The sequence below is a fragment of the Fusarium oxysporum genome, chromosome 7 (genome assembly GCF_000149955.1).
Source record: "Fusarium oxysporum f. sp. lycopersici 4287 chromosome 7, whole genome shotgun sequence".
NCBI classification, from domain to species: Eukaryota; Fungi; Ascomycota; class Sordariomycetes; order Hypocreales; family Nectriaceae; genus Fusarium; species Fusarium oxysporum.
This window is the reverse complement of record NC_030992.1, coordinates 2,490,197-2,509,886: the sequence shown is the minus strand read 5'-3', so window position 1 is coordinate 2,509,886 and position 19,690 is coordinate 2,490,197. Positions and strand designations below refer to the sequence as shown.

The 19,690-nt window shown below is 50.3% G+C and overlaps 6 protein-coding genes across 17 annotated transcripts; 2 read left to right on the top strand and 4 right to left on the bottom strand.

Annotated features, from left to right (window-relative positions):
* Positions 1 to 57: 57 nt before the first annotated feature.
* Positions 58 to 1,216, bottom strand: FOXG_05507 (uncharacterized protein; the record flags this gene model as incomplete). The annotated part of the gene is made up of 3 exons (XM_018383843.1): positions 58 to 863; positions 930 to 999; positions 1,100 to 1,216. The coding sequence occupies 3 exons, from the start codon at positions 1,214 to 1,216 to the stop codon at positions 550 to 552; spliced, it is 501 nt and encodes a 166-aa protein (XP_018240844.1). The 3' UTR covers positions 58 to 549.
* A 1,705-nt stretch (positions 1,217 to 2,921) lies between these two features.
* On the top strand, positions 2,922 to 9,879 carry FOXG_05506 (phospholipase D). 2 transcript variants are annotated; one of them, XM_018383842.1, is made up of 3 exons: positions 3,008 to 8,516; positions 8,589 to 8,976; positions 9,024 to 9,274. In XM_018383842.1, the coding sequence occupies exons 1-3, from the start codon at positions 3,503 to 3,505 to the stop codon at positions 9,028 to 9,030; spliced, it is 5,409 nt and encodes a 1,802-aa protein (XP_018240843.1). In that variant the 5' UTR covers positions 3,008 to 3,502; the 3' UTR covers positions 9,031 to 9,274. The 2 variants fall into 2 exon arrangements, with proteins under 2 accessions (XP_018240842.1, XP_018240843.1); XM_018383841.1 differs by having other exon boundaries at positions 2,922 to 8,976; positions 9,024 to 9,879.
* On the bottom strand, positions 8,950 to 10,188 carry FOXG_05505 (ubiquinone biosynthesis monooxygenase Coq7). The gene is made up of 2 exons (XM_018383840.1): positions 9,857 to 10,188; positions 8,950 to 9,806 (listed from the first exon to the last, which is right to left on the bottom strand). Exons 1-2 carry the CDS (start codon positions 10,034 to 10,036, stop codon positions 9,273 to 9,275), a joined length of 714 nt encoding a protein of 237 aa, XP_018240841.1. The 5' UTR covers positions 10,037 to 10,188; the 3' UTR covers positions 8,950 to 9,272.
* A 35-nt stretch (positions 10,189 to 10,223) lies between these two features.
* FOXG_05504 (uncharacterized protein) lies at positions 10,224 to 12,799 on the top strand. Of its 2 annotated transcripts, XM_018383838.1 has the most exons (4): positions 10,224 to 10,685; positions 10,823 to 11,544; positions 11,594 to 11,730; positions 11,783 to 12,799. In XM_018383838.1, the coding sequence occupies exons 1-4, from the start codon at positions 10,504 to 10,506 to the stop codon at positions 12,530 to 12,532; spliced, it is 1,791 nt and encodes a 596-aa protein (XP_018240839.1). In that variant the 5' UTR covers positions 10,224 to 10,503; the 3' UTR covers positions 12,533 to 12,799. The 2 variants fall into 2 exon arrangements, with proteins under 2 accessions (XP_018240839.1, XP_018240840.1); XM_018383839.1 differs by having other exon boundaries at positions 10,224 to 11,544.
* Positions 12,709 to 14,962, bottom strand: FOXG_05503 (glycerophosphoryl diester phosphodiesterase). 10 transcript variants are annotated; one of them, XM_018383829.1, is made up of 5 exons: positions 14,317 to 14,962; positions 14,063 to 14,256; positions 13,781 to 13,960; positions 13,618 to 13,722; positions 12,709 to 13,524 (listed from the first exon to the last, which is right to left on the bottom strand). In XM_018383829.1, the coding sequence occupies exons 1-5, from the start codon at positions 14,522 to 14,524 to the stop codon at positions 12,994 to 12,996; spliced, it is 1,218 nt and encodes a 405-aa protein (XP_018240830.1). In that variant the 5' UTR covers positions 14,525 to 14,962; the 3' UTR covers positions 12,709 to 12,993. The 10 variants fall into 10 exon arrangements, with proteins under 10 accessions (XP_018240830.1, XP_018240835.1, XP_018240832.1 ...); XM_018383834.1 differs by having other exon boundaries at positions 13,618 to 13,718; XM_018383831.1 differs by having other exon boundaries at positions 14,063 to 14,962.
* A 184-nt stretch (positions 14,963 to 15,146) lies between these two features.
* Positions 15,147 to 19,382, bottom strand: FOXG_05502 (uncharacterized protein). Its single transcript, XM_018383827.1, has 2 exons — positions 18,137 to 19,382; positions 15,147 to 18,084 (listed from the first exon to the last, which is right to left on the bottom strand). Exons 1-2 carry the CDS (start codon positions 18,615 to 18,617, stop codon positions 15,893 to 15,895), a joined length of 2,673 nt encoding a protein of 890 aa, XP_018240828.1. The 5' UTR covers positions 18,618 to 19,382; the 3' UTR covers positions 15,147 to 15,892.
* Between the last annotated feature and the right edge of the window lie 308 nt (positions 19,383 to 19,690).

The window sequence follows — 19,690 nt, the reverse complement described above, 5'->3', positions numbered from 1 at the left end:
ATTTAACCAGCCTGACCAGCACATGTCCATCTCTGATTTTGAGTGTTAGCACTGAAGTTGCACCCCGTATCTTCTTTCTGCTGCTCGATTGAGCTTTGGCGTAGACTTCGCGCCGTGCCTCTCGATCCATTTGCTCATCACTCGCCCAATCATCTACAGCCAACTCCAGGCTGTGGTCCTTGAACAAGACCGCAAGCGTAGCAATGATTTCTCCCTGAGAAATCCGTCGGCCGAGGCATGATCTTGGCCCATCGCTAAAAGGAATAAACGAGTCTCCCTCCAGCCGAAAGAGCAGTGTGCTTGTAGCAGCACTCCCAAATTCCTCATCCCGGGGCTGGCACCCTGACTCTGTTGATCTTGCTGTTGATTCCTGGCTATTTCGATACCACCGCTCTGGGACCCAGTCGTTAATATCATCCTTGCCGTCGTTGATCAGGCTTGGTCGTCCCGGCCAACACCGTGGATTACGGTGCGCTGATACGGCACCTGACGATATGAATGTTTTGCTTGGGACAAATGACTCTTACCGCCGATAGTGACGATCTGACCCTAGTTCAAAGGCACTGCTTCAGGAATTTCGACAACCGCAGGCGTCATTCTCAGAGTCTGGTTAATACAAGCGCCCAACATGCTGGCCATCTTGGGATTGATCAGGTTTTCGTAGTCCCACAATGATGGATCACCATCACCACATGTCTCGTCAATGGCACCGTGAAGACTTCTTTGCGATACTGGGTTGTTTGCCAGTTCCAACAAGATAAACTGAAGCACACCTGCCGAAGTCTCCTGTCCGGCAGCTAGCATGATAAAGGTGTTTCCACGGATGTCATCCTGTGATAGTGCCCCCTTGTTCAGCTCTTTACCTTGCGGGTGAGGACCGACATCAGTCCTATAGCTGGATCTTTCCAGTCAGCCCATGAGGTCCATACCATCTATACGCTCACCCCTGCGGGCTTCAATAATGTTTTCGTCCATCAGCTCCTGCATATACTCTCCAAACTATTCGGAAGATTTTGCCGCAATTTGAGTCCTCTTAAACGGCATCAGCACTGTTGTTGGTTAGCATTGATGATTTACCATAGCTTCGTGCTATACTTACAGAGAAGCCAGCGTGGTAGGGGGGAAGCATAAGAATATTCTCCGGAGCGGTTGCAATGGCCGTAGCAACACTCAATTCATGGTCAGCAATGGGCTTAGGAGATCCATACTTGGTCATCCTTGGGTCAGCTTTTGAGGGCAATGACTCCCCAGGCCATATTCAGTAGAGGCCAAACCCGGGACAGGCGATAAAGTTCGGTGTCGGCCTCATTATATTCTGATTGAGTGTAGTGATGGTACCGCTATCATTCCCACCAGCCCCCACGGCATCATCTGCTTACTCGAGCCAAGCCTCCCACTAAGCTTCAGATAATATTTTGATGATTGGAATCCAGACTTTTATGTTTTAACAGCCAGAGCAAGAAAAGTAGTGAGCAAGCTGCGGAACTTGTATAAACTATGGAACGTACTAAGGTGAGACAAAATAGAACATACGAGCAATAGTATAAGACACGCCACTTTCTTTTGAGAGCACAGTGGTTTGTCGTGGGTTACTTGTAAATGTGTATATAAGATACAGAATAGTTATCTAAATTAGCAATATAAATGCCTAGACATTTGGCTGATTGTCAAGTGGAGCATAGCGTACTGTATAGGGTGACCTTCATAGTATTGACAGAACTCTGCTGAGTTGAAATGCTTGCAGTTCAGGCCTGATGAAATGTCAGCAATACTATTATTGAGGGTGGAAGGCAGAAAATAAGAGAACCCGAAATGATCGTCTTTTGAATTTGGTGAAATAAACCATATGTTTTACTTTTGTTCCTCCTATGCGTTGGTTGAGGCGCTGGTCACTTCGACTTATGAACGGCCTGACATCTGAAACGAGGATCGTAACGTCATCCGTAGGCCTACATCAGTTGAAACAAGTGCGATTTATTCTTCGTCAACTCCGGTTGCTCATTCTTCAGGTAGGCAAAGACAGAGGACATTATCTATGTCAACTTGTACTATGTGGCTGGGAGATAGTAAAGATTAAACTGAGCTTGCCATTGGCCAAATCATAGGTCCAACAGAGAACTTGAGATGGAATTGATCACAACGGGTAACAGTGCCAGGGTAACTGTTGTTATAACGGTGATTTGGTTGTGCAATAAGAGATAATCATAACTGTGGGACATGAACCTGGTTAAAGAGGATGAGATATGAGAATATGGATGTAATTCATGTAGAAGCACCAGGACAATTAAGTATGCTTAGTATTTTACGAGTAGTACTGTCAATACCTTGGTCTGCTTCTACGCGCATCTTTGTAGAGCGACGGAGGCAAGAAGAACATAACTCCCTTCTATACATATACATAAGGTAGTATAGTATATGTAGGTATTTGGGTCAAAAGGTTAAGTCAACTTTCAGAGGTAATTCGATTAATTTCAACCTTAATTTCCTCTGACCTAGGTCCAGTATGGGGCATCCAGAGGCCCGAACAAGCCGTTGGAACTATCATGATCAAGACATCGTTAAATGATTTACACTGAGGCCATAAGATAATGACAAATCCTGTTGAAGTCACAGCTACAGAAAAGTTATGTATACCAATCCAATGTTGATCGCCATTTCACCCTGAAACCCACCCATTATTTGAGGATCTTGTCGAGATGGGTAGGAGGCGCTGCGGGCGTTTGGACGGGTTGGTTTCAGGACCTTAGTCTGGCAGGTAGCTTCCACCCATGACCGCTCATCTACCTTAGCAACTTAGGACTAAGGTACCTAAGTAACTTAGGGGATTATCCAGGTGGGTTCCGTCGCCCTTTCCGCACAGCAGGTGCAAATAAGGATGCTCTAATTAGAGCCTATGCCGTTTCTAGTTTAAAGCTGAACCGGGCAGACTCGAAATTCAGTGGAGCTCGATTCTTGTCCATCTCGAATGCGCAGAGAGGAACCTGGACAGATCGTCCATCCGCGACTGACTTGACAAGGGTTAGGTTGGTCGTCTCCCAAAAATTTGGTACATGGACCGTGATTAAAGGATGTCAAACTCCCTTTGAACCCCGATATTTATTGTCCGACACAAGTCTCGTGACGGCGACGATAACGCTGTACAGCAAACCCTTTTCTCGACTACAGTACTAAAATCATCTCCGCTGTTCCGTCATTCATCCATCTTCATCGACCGCTTGTTTAGTTCGTCACCACCCTTCGCCGCGCGACCAACATACGTGCGTGCGACGCTTGAAGGCCCCCCTTTACGAACCGCACACTTTGTGCTTGCTTGTGACAAGAACGACCGCATATAGATCGCCATTTCCAAGTTTGATTATTTTCTGTTCCTTTCAGCATGTTTTACGTGACTGCAACAGTTGAACACATAATACCCTTTTCCAGCTTGCCAGTTGTCCTTGCCAATTAGGTAGTATAGGATAGGACTGCCACCAGACCTTCGAATCAAGAGCGACAACTCGTCATGACGCAACATCGACCAGACGGGGATGTCTCGCCCATGGACGTCAGTCCTCGTTCAGTTTCCCCAGAGAACCCGAATCTCCAACCTGCTGCCCCCCCTGTTTCCAAATCAACCTCCGATACTCTCCTATCTCCTGTCGGTCTCAAGATTACAGCCTTGTCAGACCCTCCAGGTTCGACCAAAGAAACGAAGCCAGCTTCAAACGAATTGGCTTTGGGCCAGGGCAAGGCACCTTCATCGGCTATACCAAGATCCACCCCAGCTTCAACCAAGTCGCTCAAGGACCATGGCATTAGCGACCGAGACTTTGGCCTGGTTGTTGACGGTGACGGACAAGACAATAGTCAGGCGCCTTCGAGACCGAGCATACAGTTCACCCGCCCAGATGGCGTTGATACGCCTCCAACATTCATGCGAGGCTCTTCATGGGAAGAGCCAGAAACCCCAGGCAAATCTCGTGGTGCCTCCTTGATGTCCAAACTCAAGGCTCTCACCAACAACGGTGGCGTGTCGACACCAAAGTCATCTACTGTGGCTGGACCTTCGAGTCAAGGCATTCAATCGAACATCAACTCTCCGACGCGACCGAGCCGTGGAGTCCCTGGCACTTTGACAGAGGAGGACACTGACGCCGATGCTGACGCCGAGGAAACAGCCGATGAGGGCAGCCCCGGAGATGACAAATCGAAGAAAAAGAAACAGAAGAGAAGGATGCGCCGCACAAAGAAGGCAAACACTTCTACACCTGGAACGCCTCGCCGCTTTGTGAGCGACATCGATGTGTTGGATAGCTTCGACCAGTTGGTCAAGCGCCGTGCAAGTATGCCCGATGCAACTGTCCCTGATTATGGTGTCTCTGAAGGCGAAGGTAGAGACCGCTTGGGCATGGCTTTCCGTAGAGGAAACTCTTGGATGACTTCCGCTGTGCGACACCATGGCGAGGAAACTGATGAAGTCGAAAGCCCTGGAGCGGTTGGACGACGAACAGGTCATGTCCGCCGAATCACCGTTTTTGGTGGTGGAGGGGTTTCGGATGGTGATGCTATGACACCTCGACGCCCCTTCTTCACTTCTGAACGTGCGTCCACTTTTGGTGCTCAGAAGTGGAAGCAAGTCAAGAACACACTAAAACTCCTTCGACAGAAGAAAGAAGATCGTTTTGACTATTTTAAATCGGCTGAGCTGATGGCCGAACTAAGGGCTGGTGCTCCCGCCGTTCTTATGCTTGCTAGCATGATACAAAGAGATGAACACGGGAATAAGAGAATCCCGGTTCTTCTTGAGCAGCTCAAGCTTCGCATTACCGATAGCTCCCCCATGGAGGATGACGACAAGGATCGACACTGGCTATTCACTATAGAACTGGAATACGGAAGTGGACCGAGCAGAATGAGTTGGACTGTAACTCGAACGCTTAGAGATATCTACAATCTACATTTGCGTTACAAGTTTGCTATCAACAACGAAAAGTACATGCCTGGGCGCATGGACTTGGGTGGCCGGCCGAAACAACCCAAATTTCCATACTCGGCCTTCCCTTATCTTCGCGGTGCTCGCAAGAAGGGAGAAGAAAGCGATGAAGAAGATCAAGCCAGTATTCGCGGAGAAGAAGAGACAGCTGGCGAAGGTACAGCAACTGAAGCAGCAGGAGACGGCATTCTCAGTGACCCCGAAAATCCCGGTGGCCTCCCACGAAGGAAGTCTCGCAATTTCCTGGGGATGGGCCCAAGGCGCAGATCCACAGGCATTACCGATCCTGGGGATATGTCCAACCCAGAGGGTCCAGGGATGCCTGCTATGGACATGGCAACGCGGAGACAACGTTATGTTGAGAAGCAACGGCGTATTCTTGAAAAGTACCTGTCTGAGATGATCAGATGGCTCATGTTCAGAGCTGACAGCAACCGGCTCTGCCGCTTTCTCGAACTCTCGGCCCTTGGCGTTCGCCTCGCCGCCGAGGGTAGTTACCATGGAAAGGAGTGTTACCTTCATATCCAACCTTCGAAGGGTTTAGACTTTCGCCGTGCTTTGACACCAGCGAAGGTCATCTCTCGACACAGTCGGAAATGGTTCCTCGTACGACAGAGCTATATCGTCTGCGTAGAGTCACCCGAAAACATGAACATTTTTGATGTGTACCTAGTCGATTCGAAATTCAGTATTTCCTCGAAGCGAAGTAAGGTCAAGGCGATTGGCTCCGCTGAGAAGAAGGCTGAGATCGATTTGACTGTGGAGGCACCCCCTGACAAACATCATACTATGACTCTTCGTTCATCTGAACGCAAGGTCCGCCTCTTCTCCCGCAACCAATCCGTGATGAAGCAGTTTGAGGATTCCATCAACCAGATGCTCAAGCAAACTCCCTGGTATCAGAACAAACGATTTGACAGTTTCTCTCCAGTACGAAACCATGTATTTGCCCAATGGCTCGTCGACGGCCGCGACTATATGTGGAACGTTTCTCGAGCTATCAATATGGCCCGCGATGTCATTTACATCCACGATTGGTGGCTGAGCCCCGAGCTGTACATGCGCAGACCAGCGGCTATCAGCCAGAAATGGCGACTGGATAGACTGCTACAGAAGAAAGCTAGAGAAGGTGTTAAAGTCTTTGTCATAGTGTACCGAAACGTCGAAGCCGCCATTCCGATAGATTCTGAGTATACCAAGTTTTCATTGTTGAACCTCCACCCTAACATCTTCGTACAACGATCCCCCAACCAATTCAAGAAGAACCAGTTCTTCTTCGCTCACCACGAGAAGATCTGCATCGTGGATCACGATGTAGCCTTTGTTGGAGGAATTGATTTGTGCTTTGGACGATGGGATAGTCCTCAGCATCCTATCGTCGACGACAAACCAACTGGATTTGAGATGTCTGAGACACCTAAGGATGCAGAGCATTGCCAGTTATTCCCTGGAAAGGACTACTCAAATCCTCGAGTGCAGGACTTCTTCAGGCTCAACGAGCCGTATGAGGAAATGTACGACCGAAGCAAAGTACCTCGCATGCCTTGGCATGATGTTGCCATGCAAGTTGTGGGCCAGCCTGCAAGAGACTTGACGCGCCACTTCGTCCAGCGTTGGAATTACCTTCGCCGAGGACGGAAGCCTACACGCCCATTGCCCTTCCTGCTCCCCCCGCCGGATGCTAACGTAGATGAGTTGAAGGAGCTGGGTTTAACTGGCACTTGCGAAGTCCAAATTCTTCGATCTGCCACCACTTGGTCTTTGGGTATCGAGCAGACTGAGCACAGTATTCAGAATGCATACATCAAAATGATCGAGGAGTCAGATCATTTTGTCTATATGGAAAACCAGTTTTTCATTACCAGTACTGAGGCATATAACACCAGAATCGTGAACCGTATCGGCGACGCTCTCGTTGAACGAATCATACGGGCTCACGAGAATGATGAAGACTGGCGTTGCGTTATTGTTATTCCCCTCATGCCTGGATTTCAAAATACAGTCGATGAACAGGAGGGTACAAGTGTTCGCCTGATCTTGATGTGTCAGTACGCTAGTATTTGTAGAGGTGAACAGTCCATCTTTGGCAGGCTTCGAGCCGCTGGCATTGAGCCGGAAGACTACATCGCCTTCTACTCGCTTCGTCAGTGGGGAATCATGAGTAACGATGTCCTTGTCACCGAGCAACTCTACATCCATGCCAAGACAATTATCGTTGATGACCGCGTGGCTCTTATCGGCTCCGCCAACATTAATGAGCGATCAATGCTTGGTAGTCGTGACTCGGAGTGTGCTGCAATCGTTCGAGATACTGACATGATCAACTCGACAATGGCTGGAAGACCGTACCAGGTTGGCCGTTTTGCTCACACACTCCGACTCCGACTGATGCGAGAACATCTCGGCCTCGACGTTGACGAAATACTTGAGCAAGAGCGCCAGGCAGAGCTTGACCGTCAAGATTTCGAGAAGGAGATGGAGGATATATATAATGAAGAGAATGGTGGTCCTGCCGATTCCTCAAAGCTTTCACCGAAACGCCCCGATCACCTACGTATTCCAAGTATTAACCATGACCTAGATGCTGCTGTTGAGGTTGAAGACGACAGCAGCAGCAGCAGCAGCAGCAGCGACAGTAACGCAGAAGTGGATAGTACTGTCATCAATCAAGCAGAGGATAAGGTAAAGCATGAGCTGGACGTGACCGGTTATGGGCCTGACCGTTGGAAGTCTGCCGAGAAATCTGGCCTTGATGCTGGCCGCGATTCTGTTATCATCAATGGTCGCGAAGTCCTTGTTAGCAATATAAGCAATGAAGGCAAGGGGACACTGCAATCACCCAAGGAAACACAGCCACACAGTCCTCAGCCCGATAATCGATATCTGGACCCAGGAAACCACAACGACGGCCTCCCCCCTGTGCCAGCTCTAAACCGTCGCACTACAGATCAACTTGGTCTGCCCCGTCCCGCACAGCTACCGTCTTTGCCGATAAGCGACGATACTGACATTGGCGGCCCTCCACTACATATCGATCCTGAAACGGGAAAACCGGTTAATGGTGTTTTCCATCCGATGGCCGCAGATATTCATTTAGCACACATTGACAAAGACTGTATGGTAGATCCAGTCAACCCCAACTTTATTGACGAAATTTGGAACCGGGCTGCTCAAAACAACACGAAGCTCTATCGCCGAGTGTTCCGCTGCATGCCGGATTCCGAAGTGAGCACTTGGGCAGAGTATCGAGAGTACACGACCTACGGCGAGAGGTTCCGGGCAAGCATGGAAGGTGGCCGATCCAGAGGTGAAGACTCGGAGTTTCCTCCATCCTCGAGACATCGTGGATCCACTGCGGGTGGTGCCGGTGTTAGTGCACCAGGACCAGAGGTGATGGCTAAGGCCATTGAAACTGAAGCGGAGAAGGCAATCGGAAGAATGACCGAGAAGCTCCCTCTTGGCCACCATGAGGAGGATAGAATCAAAATCGTCATTCCTGACGAAAGCCAACGCGATGCTGATGAAAAACAAGCAATGAAAGATGGTGAGGCTATATCATCACGACCCACCACTGGGCTGGAGAATGAGAATGGTTCTGATGCACATCAACACATAGAGGCACCATCTCCAGTCTACTCGCCCGGAGATACCCCATTCCCTGCCTTCGATGGAGGCAGCAGTGGAAGATACCTTGACCCACAGACAGGTACCAAGGACAGAGAGAGGCGCACTACTTTTTCGACGCTCGAGAAACCATCCTCAAGAGATACCAATGCCCCTCCACCGGGGCAGTTTGGCTCAGTGAAGCGCAGACGCCGTGCAACCACTAAGAATAGCCGACGCGGCTTTAGTATCGATGACATGCCATCACGGGGGCAGGCTGAAGAGCTTTTAAATATGGTCCAGGGCAATATCGTGCAGTTCCCTTATGATTGGCTCCTTACAGAAGAGCAGAACGGGAACTGGGGTTACCAAGTCGATGGCGTCGCCCCCTTGGCAATTTAGTAAGTCCAGCTCTTCGAATGGACGGCAGAATACTAACGAAATGAAGTAACTAAACGTGCCCTTGATCCTGCTCTCCTCGAGATGGTGTATTCTGACTCTAACCGTGCACAAGGCATGGCAAGGAGTTTTGATCAGGTAGTTTTGCACTTTATTCATGGGAAGCATTCGACAAGCGCGTTCATCCTCTCTCACACGCGCATGTTTCTTTCTATCTCCTAGTTCTTATTCATACATGTTTGTCCAAGGAGCCTCGCGTAGGCCTATATTACAATTATAATACATCTGATTTGAGGCTTCAAACTTTTTCGCTTACCCAGATAGCACCTCGGCAGCCTGCGCGGATGACGCCAGTGAGAAGCCAGTGAGGTTCTGCCTTTTGTGCATCATGTTCTACAGCATGATCGAGATGCTCCAGTTCTTCGTCTCGTATCACTCTGAGGGTCTTGACAAGATCTGATAACTCCTCGCCGACTTCGTAACCCTCGGCTTCCCACTGCGTAATCATTTCCAACAATGTCCGAATTTGTTCGTTGTAGTGGCCACCAATCTCTGTCTCGACAGCCTCGGTACAAGCCATAGCAGCTTCGTAACCGAGCATAGCAGTAGACCAACCTAGGCCAGTAGCCATGACGGACCACAAAGGGTACAGGGCAGTAGGGCGAATGCGATGCTTGTGAATGAGGCCATTAAAGGTCTTAAAGTGACCGTCTTCTTGATCATACATATGCGTCATCAGCTTGCGGAGATGAGGCTTTGATCGGAGAAGGATGGGTGACTGGGCAGCATAAATGAGGACTGCAGCGAGTTCACCAGCTTGATTGACACGAAGCTACCAGAATATCAGTCACCAATAAAATGAATTCGTCTCGGAAGTCCTACAGCTGAGTCGAGAAAATCACGTTGCTCCTGGGTGAGTGCTTTGAGTTTCTTGGGAGACCCAGACGTTGAGACTGAGGCTTGAGCCGTGGCGATGGTGCGAACACATGGCTTGTAAAGACTTGGTGTTGATCGCACTAAAAGAGAGCGCAGAGGCCTGGCAAGAGTTCTGGATAAAGACATAATTGTTACACAAAGCCTGGCCTACTTGTCAATCATCAATTGATGGCGGGCCCGAAATCGAACGATGAGCATGATGGGAGTGGACATTCTCGGTGAGCAGTCCGCTCACCGAGGGCGGACTAAAGCTTCCCCGGCAGTCGCACCAGCCACACACGTGCAGCAGCATGACATAACCTTGGCCAATGAGGTGTTGGGTGGAAACCACGAATTCAGAACAAGTCTTGAAGGAGAAGCGATTGTGCACTTCTGCTTTACGCACAATCCTCTTCTCTTCCATCCACTTTCGCCTCTTTCATCGCTCAACCCTCCCGCGCGCACGATTACGCATTTCCCTCGACCCTTTCTTATCACCAAATTCTCACCGGGTTCACCTAATACGCGTAGAACGCGGTTGCGCCTGGGCATACGACTGTTGTCTTTTAAAGCCATTGCGTTCTGTGTCGTTACTGGCTCACCACAAGGTCGCCATGTCTGACGTTGACGACGAGCTTCTCGCTCTCGCAGGTGGGGATTCCGATGATGAAGCTTCTGGCAACGAGAGCAGGGGCGGATCGCCATCGCCGCCTCCAGCGAAAAGAAGTGGTTCCAAGAAAGGGGCGGGAAAGAAGTCGCGACGAGGAAACGATGACTCTGAGGAGGAGGGCGAGGCGTGAGTGATGTTTCTTAAATCGGCGGCATGATGATCTGGAGCTTGAACACTGTCCTGGCCCCCTAATCCGCTTCCTGTTTGCGGCTCCTCCAGATCACTGCGATACACTTACAGCATGCTGACCCATCGTGATTTAGGTCTGCGCCAGGAACGCCAAACTCTCTTGAGTCCGCTCCTATGGATGAATCTGACTCCGACGACGAACCATCGCGAGGTCGAGCAGCGGCTGCAGAGGACGACGATGAGGCCTACCCAATTGATGGTCGATACAAGAGTCAGAAGGAAAAGGCAGAGATCATGGCCTTGCCAGAACTCGAACGTGAACAGCTTATTGCTGAGCGTATGACGGACATAGAGCGTCAGCGACAGAACCGGCTGCTCCGTCAGATGGTAAGCAATATGGAGAATGAGGAGCGCAAACAGGTCAAAAAGAAGCGCAGTGCTGGAACTGCGGAGCTGGAAGATGGCGATCGAAAAGCATCACGGCCGCGCACAGAGAGCAAGAGGGAGACCGCGATGGACTCTTTGCGCCAAGCCAAGGCAGAGAAAGCACGTCGACGGGAGGATCTCGAGAGACGAAAGGATAATTACTCTCCACGCAGACGCAACTCTGGGGCAGAGGACAGTGACGATGACTATAATCGCGGACGCTCCCCAACACCCGATGCCGACGAAAATCGCGATCAACCGCCAGCTGAGTTACGCGATTATGAACGTGTTCGATTGGGGCGAAACGAGTTCGCTCAGGTCTGTTTCACTCCTGGATTCGAGCAGGCTATCACTGGATGTTATATACGTATTGCTCTTGGACCGCATCCTGAAAGTGGCATTGAGCAGTATCGCATGGCAGCCATCAAAGGTTTGTAACAAATAGTACAGTACAGCAGTAGGACTGACATTTTTCACAGGCTTCACGACCAGTCGCCCATATGCTCTTCAGGGGCCCAATGGTGCATTCGTCACAGATCAGTATGTCAAGGCGGCGCACGGTAAGGCAATCAAGGAGTTTCCTTTCATCGCTGCCTCGAGCGGAAAGTTCACAGAGGTATGTTGAACTAAAACTGCTTTCTTGGATTGATACTGAACTGGGGCCACAGAACGAGCTCAATCGGTACAAGGTCACATGCCATAATGAGGGTGTGACACTCCCAAGCAAGGCTTACCTCATGGATAAAATTGATGAGATCAACGGCTTGATTAATCATTCATGGACCACAGAGGAAATCAAGGCTCGACTTGCACGGATAAAAGAGCTGAAAAGGCGATTTGACCCCTCCGAGCGAGAGCGCATAGCCCACTTACTTGAGGAAGCAAGACAACGTGGCGAGCACGATAAGGCCGAAGAGCTACAGGAGGAGCTCGACAACCTTGGTTCCCAGCGCTTAGCATTTAGGACGAGTCTGGGCTCCTCGAAGCACAACGAAGTACCCAAGGCCCAAACTGAGCAAGATCGACTGGCTGAGCGTAACCGAGAGAACCGGCGTTTGAACGCGGAAGCTGTACGAAAGGCCCAGTTGAAGGAGAAAGCGAAGTCGAAGGAGATCGAGGCAGCCCTCAAACGTGGTGAAACCTACCAAGGTGACATGTCAAGACGACTTAGGACCAAGGCCAAGTTCGTTTATGACGCTAACGAGAAAGTGGAACAAAAGCCAGCGGCCAACGGCAGCGGAACCAACACTCCTGGGACTAGCACACCGAAGGCGGCCGCCAAATCCCAACTACTACCTCATCTTGCAAAGCTGCAGGAGGAGAAACACAAGGAGAAGGGCATCCCTACTATACATAAGCCGCTGATGGATGACGATGTGATTGGGTCGCTAGACCTGGATATTGACGTTGAAATTTGAGGGGGAACACAAAGACAGGGGCGGGGCATCATGAGCAGCGTTTTGGTTGTTATGGTCTTTTACACAGTGCGTTACGGCTAGAATCAAGAGACAGGGCAGGGCGGATTACATACATATCTCAACACAGAGTCTACTTGAGCCCAAAAGGATCTGTGACCAGGTAGACCTTGGTAGACAGTCACTATAATTCTGATGATCCAACGGTTCCTGTGTCGTGGTCAATACGTAAGCATATGGTAATGGCTAGCCCTCCAAGGGCAGTGCTGGTACGAATGACCGCATATATTGATTGTGAACACCCAAGGCTGTCAAGGTTGATGGGCGCATCTGGGCCAAATGTAAGCCTGGCGTAGCCCACAAAGCCAGTAAGTTGTCCAAGTTTTGTTGCTGTATTCAAAGTCAACCGTTACCTAGGCCATTGGTGGCATCCCTTTCTGCTATCACTCATCATATTTCGTCTACTATTTATCCAAGCTCCGGCGGTCTCGGAGAAAATCAAACTTGCCCTGCATCCTTCTGAGAACATGGTAGGCCATCATCAAGGTTTCCGTCAGGATAACTACGGCTACCATCTCTGCCTTCTTCCTTATCCTTTCAGTCAGAGCTAGCTTTGGTCTAGTGAGCTTGCCATCCATCTCGTTCTCAAACTTTTCGCACATCTCGAGGTACAAACGAGGATTGTCAGTGATGACACCATCTATCAAGGCAGGCCCCTCGATCTTTCCATTGCGGCGCCGTGGATGACACAGATTTTGACGGATACACCATTCCATGTGGCGAGGTTCGTTGACTGTCCACGTCATGAGAAGCTTGTCAGTCTGTCGAAGTTCGCGTAAAAAGAGTCTTCCTGATGGACCGATGAGAGTCTTGTGGTTGAGATTGAAACCGAGGTTAGGTACACGCAGAAAGTGGTGCGAATATAAGAGGGAGGTGCTGATATGGGCCAATGGATAAGTTGGAAGTCGACTACGCGCAGCCTGCAGGAATGATGCCTGTTCAATCATGTCAGCTGCAATATCATCAAAGCGTCCATGTGGAAGTGTAGAAACTGTGCTAAGGGTGTCAGCTTAGGCAATGCAGCTTACATTCCAGCATCCCAAAATAATACGTTGATCCCATGGCACAGGTCCCTGGACGCCGTCTAGATCCCGCGCAATTGCAGCCATCAATTCTGCCGGGTCATCATCTAGCTGGGAGGTCCGCATTAGCTTCCGTCTTATGACACATGCTTGAGCTGATGCAGCGGACCTTGATATCTAAAACCACCCAAATGTCTTGCATTTTCGGCTGAGCCAACCATTGAAGAAAGTCTTTGAGCCGCGGCATAGGTTCATGAGGCTCGGCTACTGTGCGTAAAGTGCTGAGATACTCCCACGAGCACTCTCCGATGCGAGCGTCAATGCCAAAGCAGCGTTTAAGGGATGCATCCTGCTCAAGTGTAAGCTGAGCCGAGCCAAGCCAAGTAAGCCAAGTCGTGATGGAGGTAATTAGCATGCCATGGTGGAGAGCGAACCTACTACTCTGACTTACATGTGATATCACAGCAACACCATCGGCCGAGATATGAATATCGGTTTCTATCGCATGAGCACCAGCTTTGACTGCACCTCGGAAGGCGGCCATGGTGTTTTCGGGCCAATCAAGCTTTGCGCCGCGATGAGCAATTGCTTGTGGGAGCCGCCGAGAAGGATCTCGTGGTGACGGTCTGGCGGTGGCCCATGGTGCTGTTATGAAGCGAATTTAGTGGTGCTGCAAAGGCCTATCTTCTCGTTGGCGTGTCTGACCTTGAGGAACAGGCCCTGGTTGGGCGTCATTCTTGGTTGAAGACTGTCGCTCCGCCCCCATTGTCGATGTTTGTGGAAACCGATTAAGCCAAGTTGATGAAGATTTAGAAGGGACTCGCTCGCAATAGGGTCCCTGGCAATGGAATGACTGAAATGACCAAAAAGATCGACGAATACACGCTTTCTTGTTTAGAAAACTCAAGGTCATGGATTCTCGAGACAACTTAAGACCAGGGCGCTCATGCGCTTTCGTTGGCCATGGTCAATAGAGCTTTCTCCATTAGGTAGATCCACTGCTAGGAAAGAAACACGATAGCAAATTGGGGAGTCGTGACGGGCTGATTCACTTGGAGACGTCATCCCCGCCCCCTTGATACATATTGTGCACGGCCACACTTGGCTTCGCCAGCCTCACTCCAATGTGATTCCACCTTGACTCTCTACAGTTAATCTGGCCTGAACAGCATTCCTATGTGCCTTTCTTCTTCAGTTGGCTCGAGTGACTGGTGGATGATCTAGCCTCTCTGCATCCTCAGCTATCGACCTATAACGTAGCTTGCTTGATATGATCTGATTCAGGTAGTTCTGGGAGTCGAGATTGAGTCTGATAAAAGACAAAGACTGAGAGCAGGGCCAACTGTCTGAGTACCTGAGCTATGTCACAGTGTTTGGCACGAGCTTGATGAAACTGCAAGGTAGTATAGGATGTACGCCCGGGTCAGTTCCCGAGGCACACCGGCTACAGCCAATCTTGTGCCCATCCGGTTCAGACTCATGCGGCCAAGGGGAGGCAAGAAAACTTAGGACCTCTTATCTAAGTAATAAAACGACTTAGGTAAACTTAGTATATCTTATTAGGACTTTAGACCAGTTTATTTTGGCACCCTAATTCAATGTCAGAAGTTTTCTTGCTCCCTGAGGGCGGTTTTCCTCAGAACCCATGTTCTTGCTGCTCTGACCCGGTCCTTTGGCTTCTCCGACACCGGCAACGCATTTCAGATCCGGTCCAATCCTCCCTTGAGCAGGCGTCGATTCTTATCCCTGCGTACTGCATTTTCTGCAAGGCCGGGCAGCCGGTAAAGCTAGATACGTGCGATGGGCAGCTGCCAGAAAAGCTCCCTTGCCGTTGAAAGCCAACGAACAAACACACCGGCCCCGTGCGAATCAACTACTCGCATCACGTTTCTAAAACCGCTGGACGGCTGGGCTTGTTCGTCTGCGTTCTTTCATTCATTTGCAAGATACGAACTAACAACTAGATGATCTAGCATGCCGTATTGCGAGGCCAGTCCTTGAACTGCCCATCATCCTTGTTCCACGTCTCTATTTCCTCTGGAGAGGGTCAAGAGACTCCAAAATATCTCCAAGTGTCTGGTTGATTTCTCCTCCCAGGTATAATAGTTAGCCAATAAAAAAAAAAGATCGCTCAATACAAAAACACTCAGTGACAGTTAATTCCCAGCCCGGCTCCCATTTCATCATATCATTAGAATTCATGTCCCCAGTATTAACTCCGTTGTCAGACCCATGTCGAATCCAGAGATTTTCTCCTGTGGTATCATTCTGTCCACCACCCTTATAAGATAGGAAACGTCTCCATATGGTCGGACATCATGTATCCTTCATGACTGTGCTGTTGAGCCACCATGTGGTTGCGATAGTCAACGCTCTCCACGCTCAGCCCAAGTTCTGAGGGGCCGACCTCCTCACCCGAGCTAAGGCTCTCGTCACTCATGCTGAGAACGCTCTGGGGAGGCTGCGGGTTGTTTCCAAACTCTGCGATGCTGAAACCGCCGAGGTCCCAATTGTCCGGGGGCCAATCACCACAATTGCTAACAGCAATTGCACTCTCGTTGACAAGTCCCTGTCCACCATAGATAGCATCGTATACGTTGTTCATTCCACCATCCAATGATCCAAGTAATGTCTCCCACTCAGTCGTCGAAACCCCGTTCACCTTAGCGGCAGCCACCGAAGAGCTCTCTATCATGTGGTGGGCCTGGTTTGTAGGGCCAGAATGAGAGTGTGCACGGGTCTGTTGTGGCGAAGTTGGTTGTGGTGACTGTGACGAGTGGCCAAAGGGCATGAAGTCGAGGTTACGGGACAGTGGGGAAGCCTTGCGATCTGGGTTGGGAGACATCGACATGCGATGTCCTCGCTGGAACACGGGAACCTCGGCCTGAAGATTGTCAGAGGATTGACGACCCCGAGCACGGTAAAATTCAGGTCGCTGGTCGGCAACGCAGGGCATCGTCATGCGACGCATCCTCTCCTGGTGATCGATCAAGTTGCTCTCGCTGGCTGCAGCGGCTGGGAGCTGACCGAGGGGGTAGGCTGCGCTGCCCTTCTTCTTGGGCTTGGTAACCATGCCTCTTGGTGGCGACCCTCGGTTGGAGACGGGCGCGGGGGGTATCGACACCTCACGTGAAGTGTGCATTGGCGAGACAGCGGATTCGTCGACTTTGACCAGCATGCGAGCCACACGCTTAAAGTCCAGCGAGCCAGAGCTCTCAGTCTTGTTCAGGATATGAATCACGGCATTTACCAATCGTTCGTCATCGCGCATGAGTTTGCTGTCTTGCTTGAGATCAATCGAGTGGTAGAGCAGCGCCATGCCACAAACAACCAGCAGATCCGTCTTGTTCAAACAAAATGAGAAGGTCATACCGCGTTCTTCAAGCAGCTGGACAATTTGAACGATGTGCTTGCTCGACGCTCCGATTGACATCAGGGCCGAGGCTGCCTTAGCACCCAAACTGGAGCCTACCGCCGGGCGATAGATAAGTGTTCGGATGTAGTAGTAGGCCAGTGCCAGCAATGGTGAGCGGCTACCAGTCACATCTGTGGACGGCTTATCTTGGACGAAATTCAGTCGCAGATGGGAAGGCAGCTGGTCATACCAAGCATCAAGCTCACTCTCAAGAGCAGCCATCCGTTGAAGCGAAATCTCGTAGGAGCTTGAGGCGGGGTAGTTCTTCTCTAGCACCTTGGCGAGGATACGAGTCGCACGGAACAAGGCTAGTGCACTCGACAGGCGAGTATACTCACCAGGAAGTGTAGGTTGGAAGCCCTTTTCAGTAACATACTCATCATCAGTGTCGCATGGATACTCGGTCTGGATATCCTCTTCTTTGAGAAGCTTGGGAAGGCCAAGAGTAGCGGCAGAAAAGCAATCGAGAGTGTAAATGGTCCAGAAGACCTTCTTTCGTGTCTCAATTGTGAGTGCACCGAAGGAGAACCTCTTCTGACTCTGGTGCAGGCCTAGGCGATGAGAGAGGCCAACAGCGATGCCCTTGTAGTGCTGTAATCGCTTGTAGTCGGCACGCATGGTGCAGTACAGGAGAGCGAGAGACAGGCACTGTAGGGTGTTCATGGTATCCTCCATGAGAATAGCATCCAGAGAGGTTTGCCATTGCTGCTCACATGCAGCAAGCTGGGGAAGATCAGGGTTCTCTGATGACAGACCCGCGATGTTGAATACGAGGTAGAGCTGTGCGAGCTTGTGGTTGCCTTTGATCTTCTCAGGATCGGCGACGAACTCCTCGTAGACATGGAGGAATGTGGGCTTGTGGAGGATGGGGAACAGAGGCGCCCACTCTTGGAAGTAAACGTTGACACAGCGGTCAGAGAAGAGACGAGGAGGAAGCCTAAAAGATTGCTCGGGTGATTTGGGACCAAGGGGCTTGCAGCCTTGGATATGTAAGAAAGCCTCTGGGTTGAAGTCGGTGCTAGGTTTGCCGGTTTCTTGAATTTTGCGCTTGAAAGACTCTGTCGCGGGGGTCAGTTGCATTGACTCATAGGAAAGGATGGAGAGAAGTACCAATAAATGTTCTGCCGCTAGACGCGCCCATAAAGTAAGAATCAGAATTCTCGACTCCAAGTAATAGAGGTGCAGCTTGTACGCGGAAAGTATCTTCTTTTGTGGCCAGGGCTTCATTTCGGGACTCTGGTGCAGCCGGGCTGCTCGCCGGCATTGAAGGACTCGGTCGGTTGCCGTGGATTTTTGAGAGCATATCTATCTTCTCGTCCTTCTCATCTAACAAGTCCTTAAGTTCTCGGACTTCGCTTTCTAATTGTCGCACGCGCTCCTCCAAAGATTCGGTGTAGCCACGAGGGAATGCGCGGCGGCTAAGCTTGTCGCTTGTCCGGCATTCAAAGCCGACGTTAGCACATTGAGAACATGTTGGCCTTATTCCATCACACCGAATCTTTTTGCTCCTGCAACGATCACAAGCCTGTGCAATCCGGCTCTGAGAGCTGGTGCCCACCTTGATCACCTTCATGGGAAGAATTCCGGGCATCTTAGCGGCAGTTGTTCTGTGTAGGTGAAGGGTTTGAGTCGTGTTGAGTTGACTGGACCTGGGTGGAACAAGCGGCTAAATTGCCGAAGTGAGGAGACTGGTCGGTGATGTGGGTGCCAGGGTTGCTCGTTTATTGCAGTGTTCCTTATATACAATATTGTCTTGTGTCCTTGAAACGGTCAAATTCCGGAATGTCGAATGGTGATAGCCGAGGTCTTGTCGAGTGATTTTAGCACCGGGACTAAGTGAGTACAGGCGTATTGTGATTTAGTGACTTGGTTGGTGGGGTTTAAAGACGCGGTAATGTGAAGTAGCCGAGTAGGTAGGCTTTTGCTATTGGGTATCTTAAGAGGGACGATGAGGTAGGATTGATATATAAATATATATACGAGTCCAGGGGACAAGAATAGGGATAACAAGAGAAATAATGGTAAAGATGTAAACGTGAAAGTGGGAAAGATGAGAGGATTCAGATTCTTCAGGGTGGGAAAGAGCAAGATTTAGTAGAAAACGAGGAAATGGGAATGGGGCCCGCCTAGGCCCGGTCGTTGACTCTTTGAGGTGTGGAGAAAGAAGTGGAAATCCTGGGGGAGGCCCAGGGACGAGTGGATAGGCCAGTGCCATGCTTGTTCTTGATTAACCTGGTCTTCAGCAATGAACTTGAGAGGGTACCATGAGAAATCTGGGGATGGGGGCGTGCTCTTGGCATCCTTGATCCCAATGTCAACGCCGATGCCAGTCCCGGTCCATGGGCCTGGGCAGGCGTGGATCATGACGATGGATACAGTGCACGACTTTATGATACCATTTCACTTTTCAGGGACATGGCGCCGGGGAGGGAATGGATGCCGTCGAGTCTGCCGTACTGTAAAGGTGTAAATGCCGAGAATCAGATGGTAATGTGATGCTCTCTGCACAGCAAATCCAAATGAAGCCCTACCTGTTACAGTGCGAGAGCAGGAGCGGCTCCCACTGGGGAAAATATGTTGACTCGATTCGACTCGCTCACCTCACCACTCTGGCAAAGCTCGTTCACACCCTTCCAAAAACGACATTGAGAGGTACCGAGATAT

Coding starts and splice junctions, on each gene's coding strand:
- FOXG_05503 (XM_018383828.1), bottom strand. CDS start 14,524: ATGACCTTGAGTTTTCTAAACAAGAAAGCGTGTATTCGTCGATCTTTT. Junction 14,257..14,316: donor ACCAGGGCCTGTTCCTCAAG/GTCAGACACGCC, acceptor GCTTCATAACAG/CACCATGGGCCACCGCCAGA. Junction 13,525..13,617: donor TTATTTTGGGATGCTGGAAT/GTAAGCTGCATT, acceptor ATGATTGAACAG/GCATCATTCCTGCAGGCTGC.
- FOXG_05502 (XM_018383827.1), bottom strand. CDS start 18,617: ATGCCCGGAATTCTTCCCATGAAGGTGATCAAGGTGGGCACCAGCTCT. Junction 18,085..18,136: donor TAGCGGCAGAACATTTATTG/GTACTTCTCTCC, acceptor CCCCCGCGACAG/AGTCTTTCAAGCGCAAAATT.
- FOXG_05504 (XM_018383838.1), top strand. CDS start 10,504: ATGTCTGACGTTGACGACGAGCTTCTCGCTCTCGCAGGTGGGGATTCC. Junction 11,545..11,593: donor TCGCATGGCAGCCATCAAAG/GTTTGTAACAAA, acceptor CATTTTTCACAG/GCTTCACGACCAGTCGCCCA. Junction 11,731..11,782: donor CGAGCGGAAAGTTCACAGAG/GTATGTTGAACT, acceptor CTGGGGCCACAG/AACGAGCTCAATCGGTACAA.
- FOXG_05505 (XM_018383840.1), bottom strand. CDS start 10,036: ATGTCTTTATCCAGAACTCTTGCCAGGCCTCTGCGCTCTCTTTTAGTG. Junction 9,807..9,856: donor GTGATTTTCTCGACTCAGCT/GTAGGACTTCCG, acceptor ATATTCTGGTAG/CTTCGTGTCAATCAAGCTGG.
- FOXG_05506 (XM_018383841.1), top strand. CDS start 3,503: ATGACGCAACATCGACCAGACGGGGATGTCTCGCCCATGGACGTCAGT.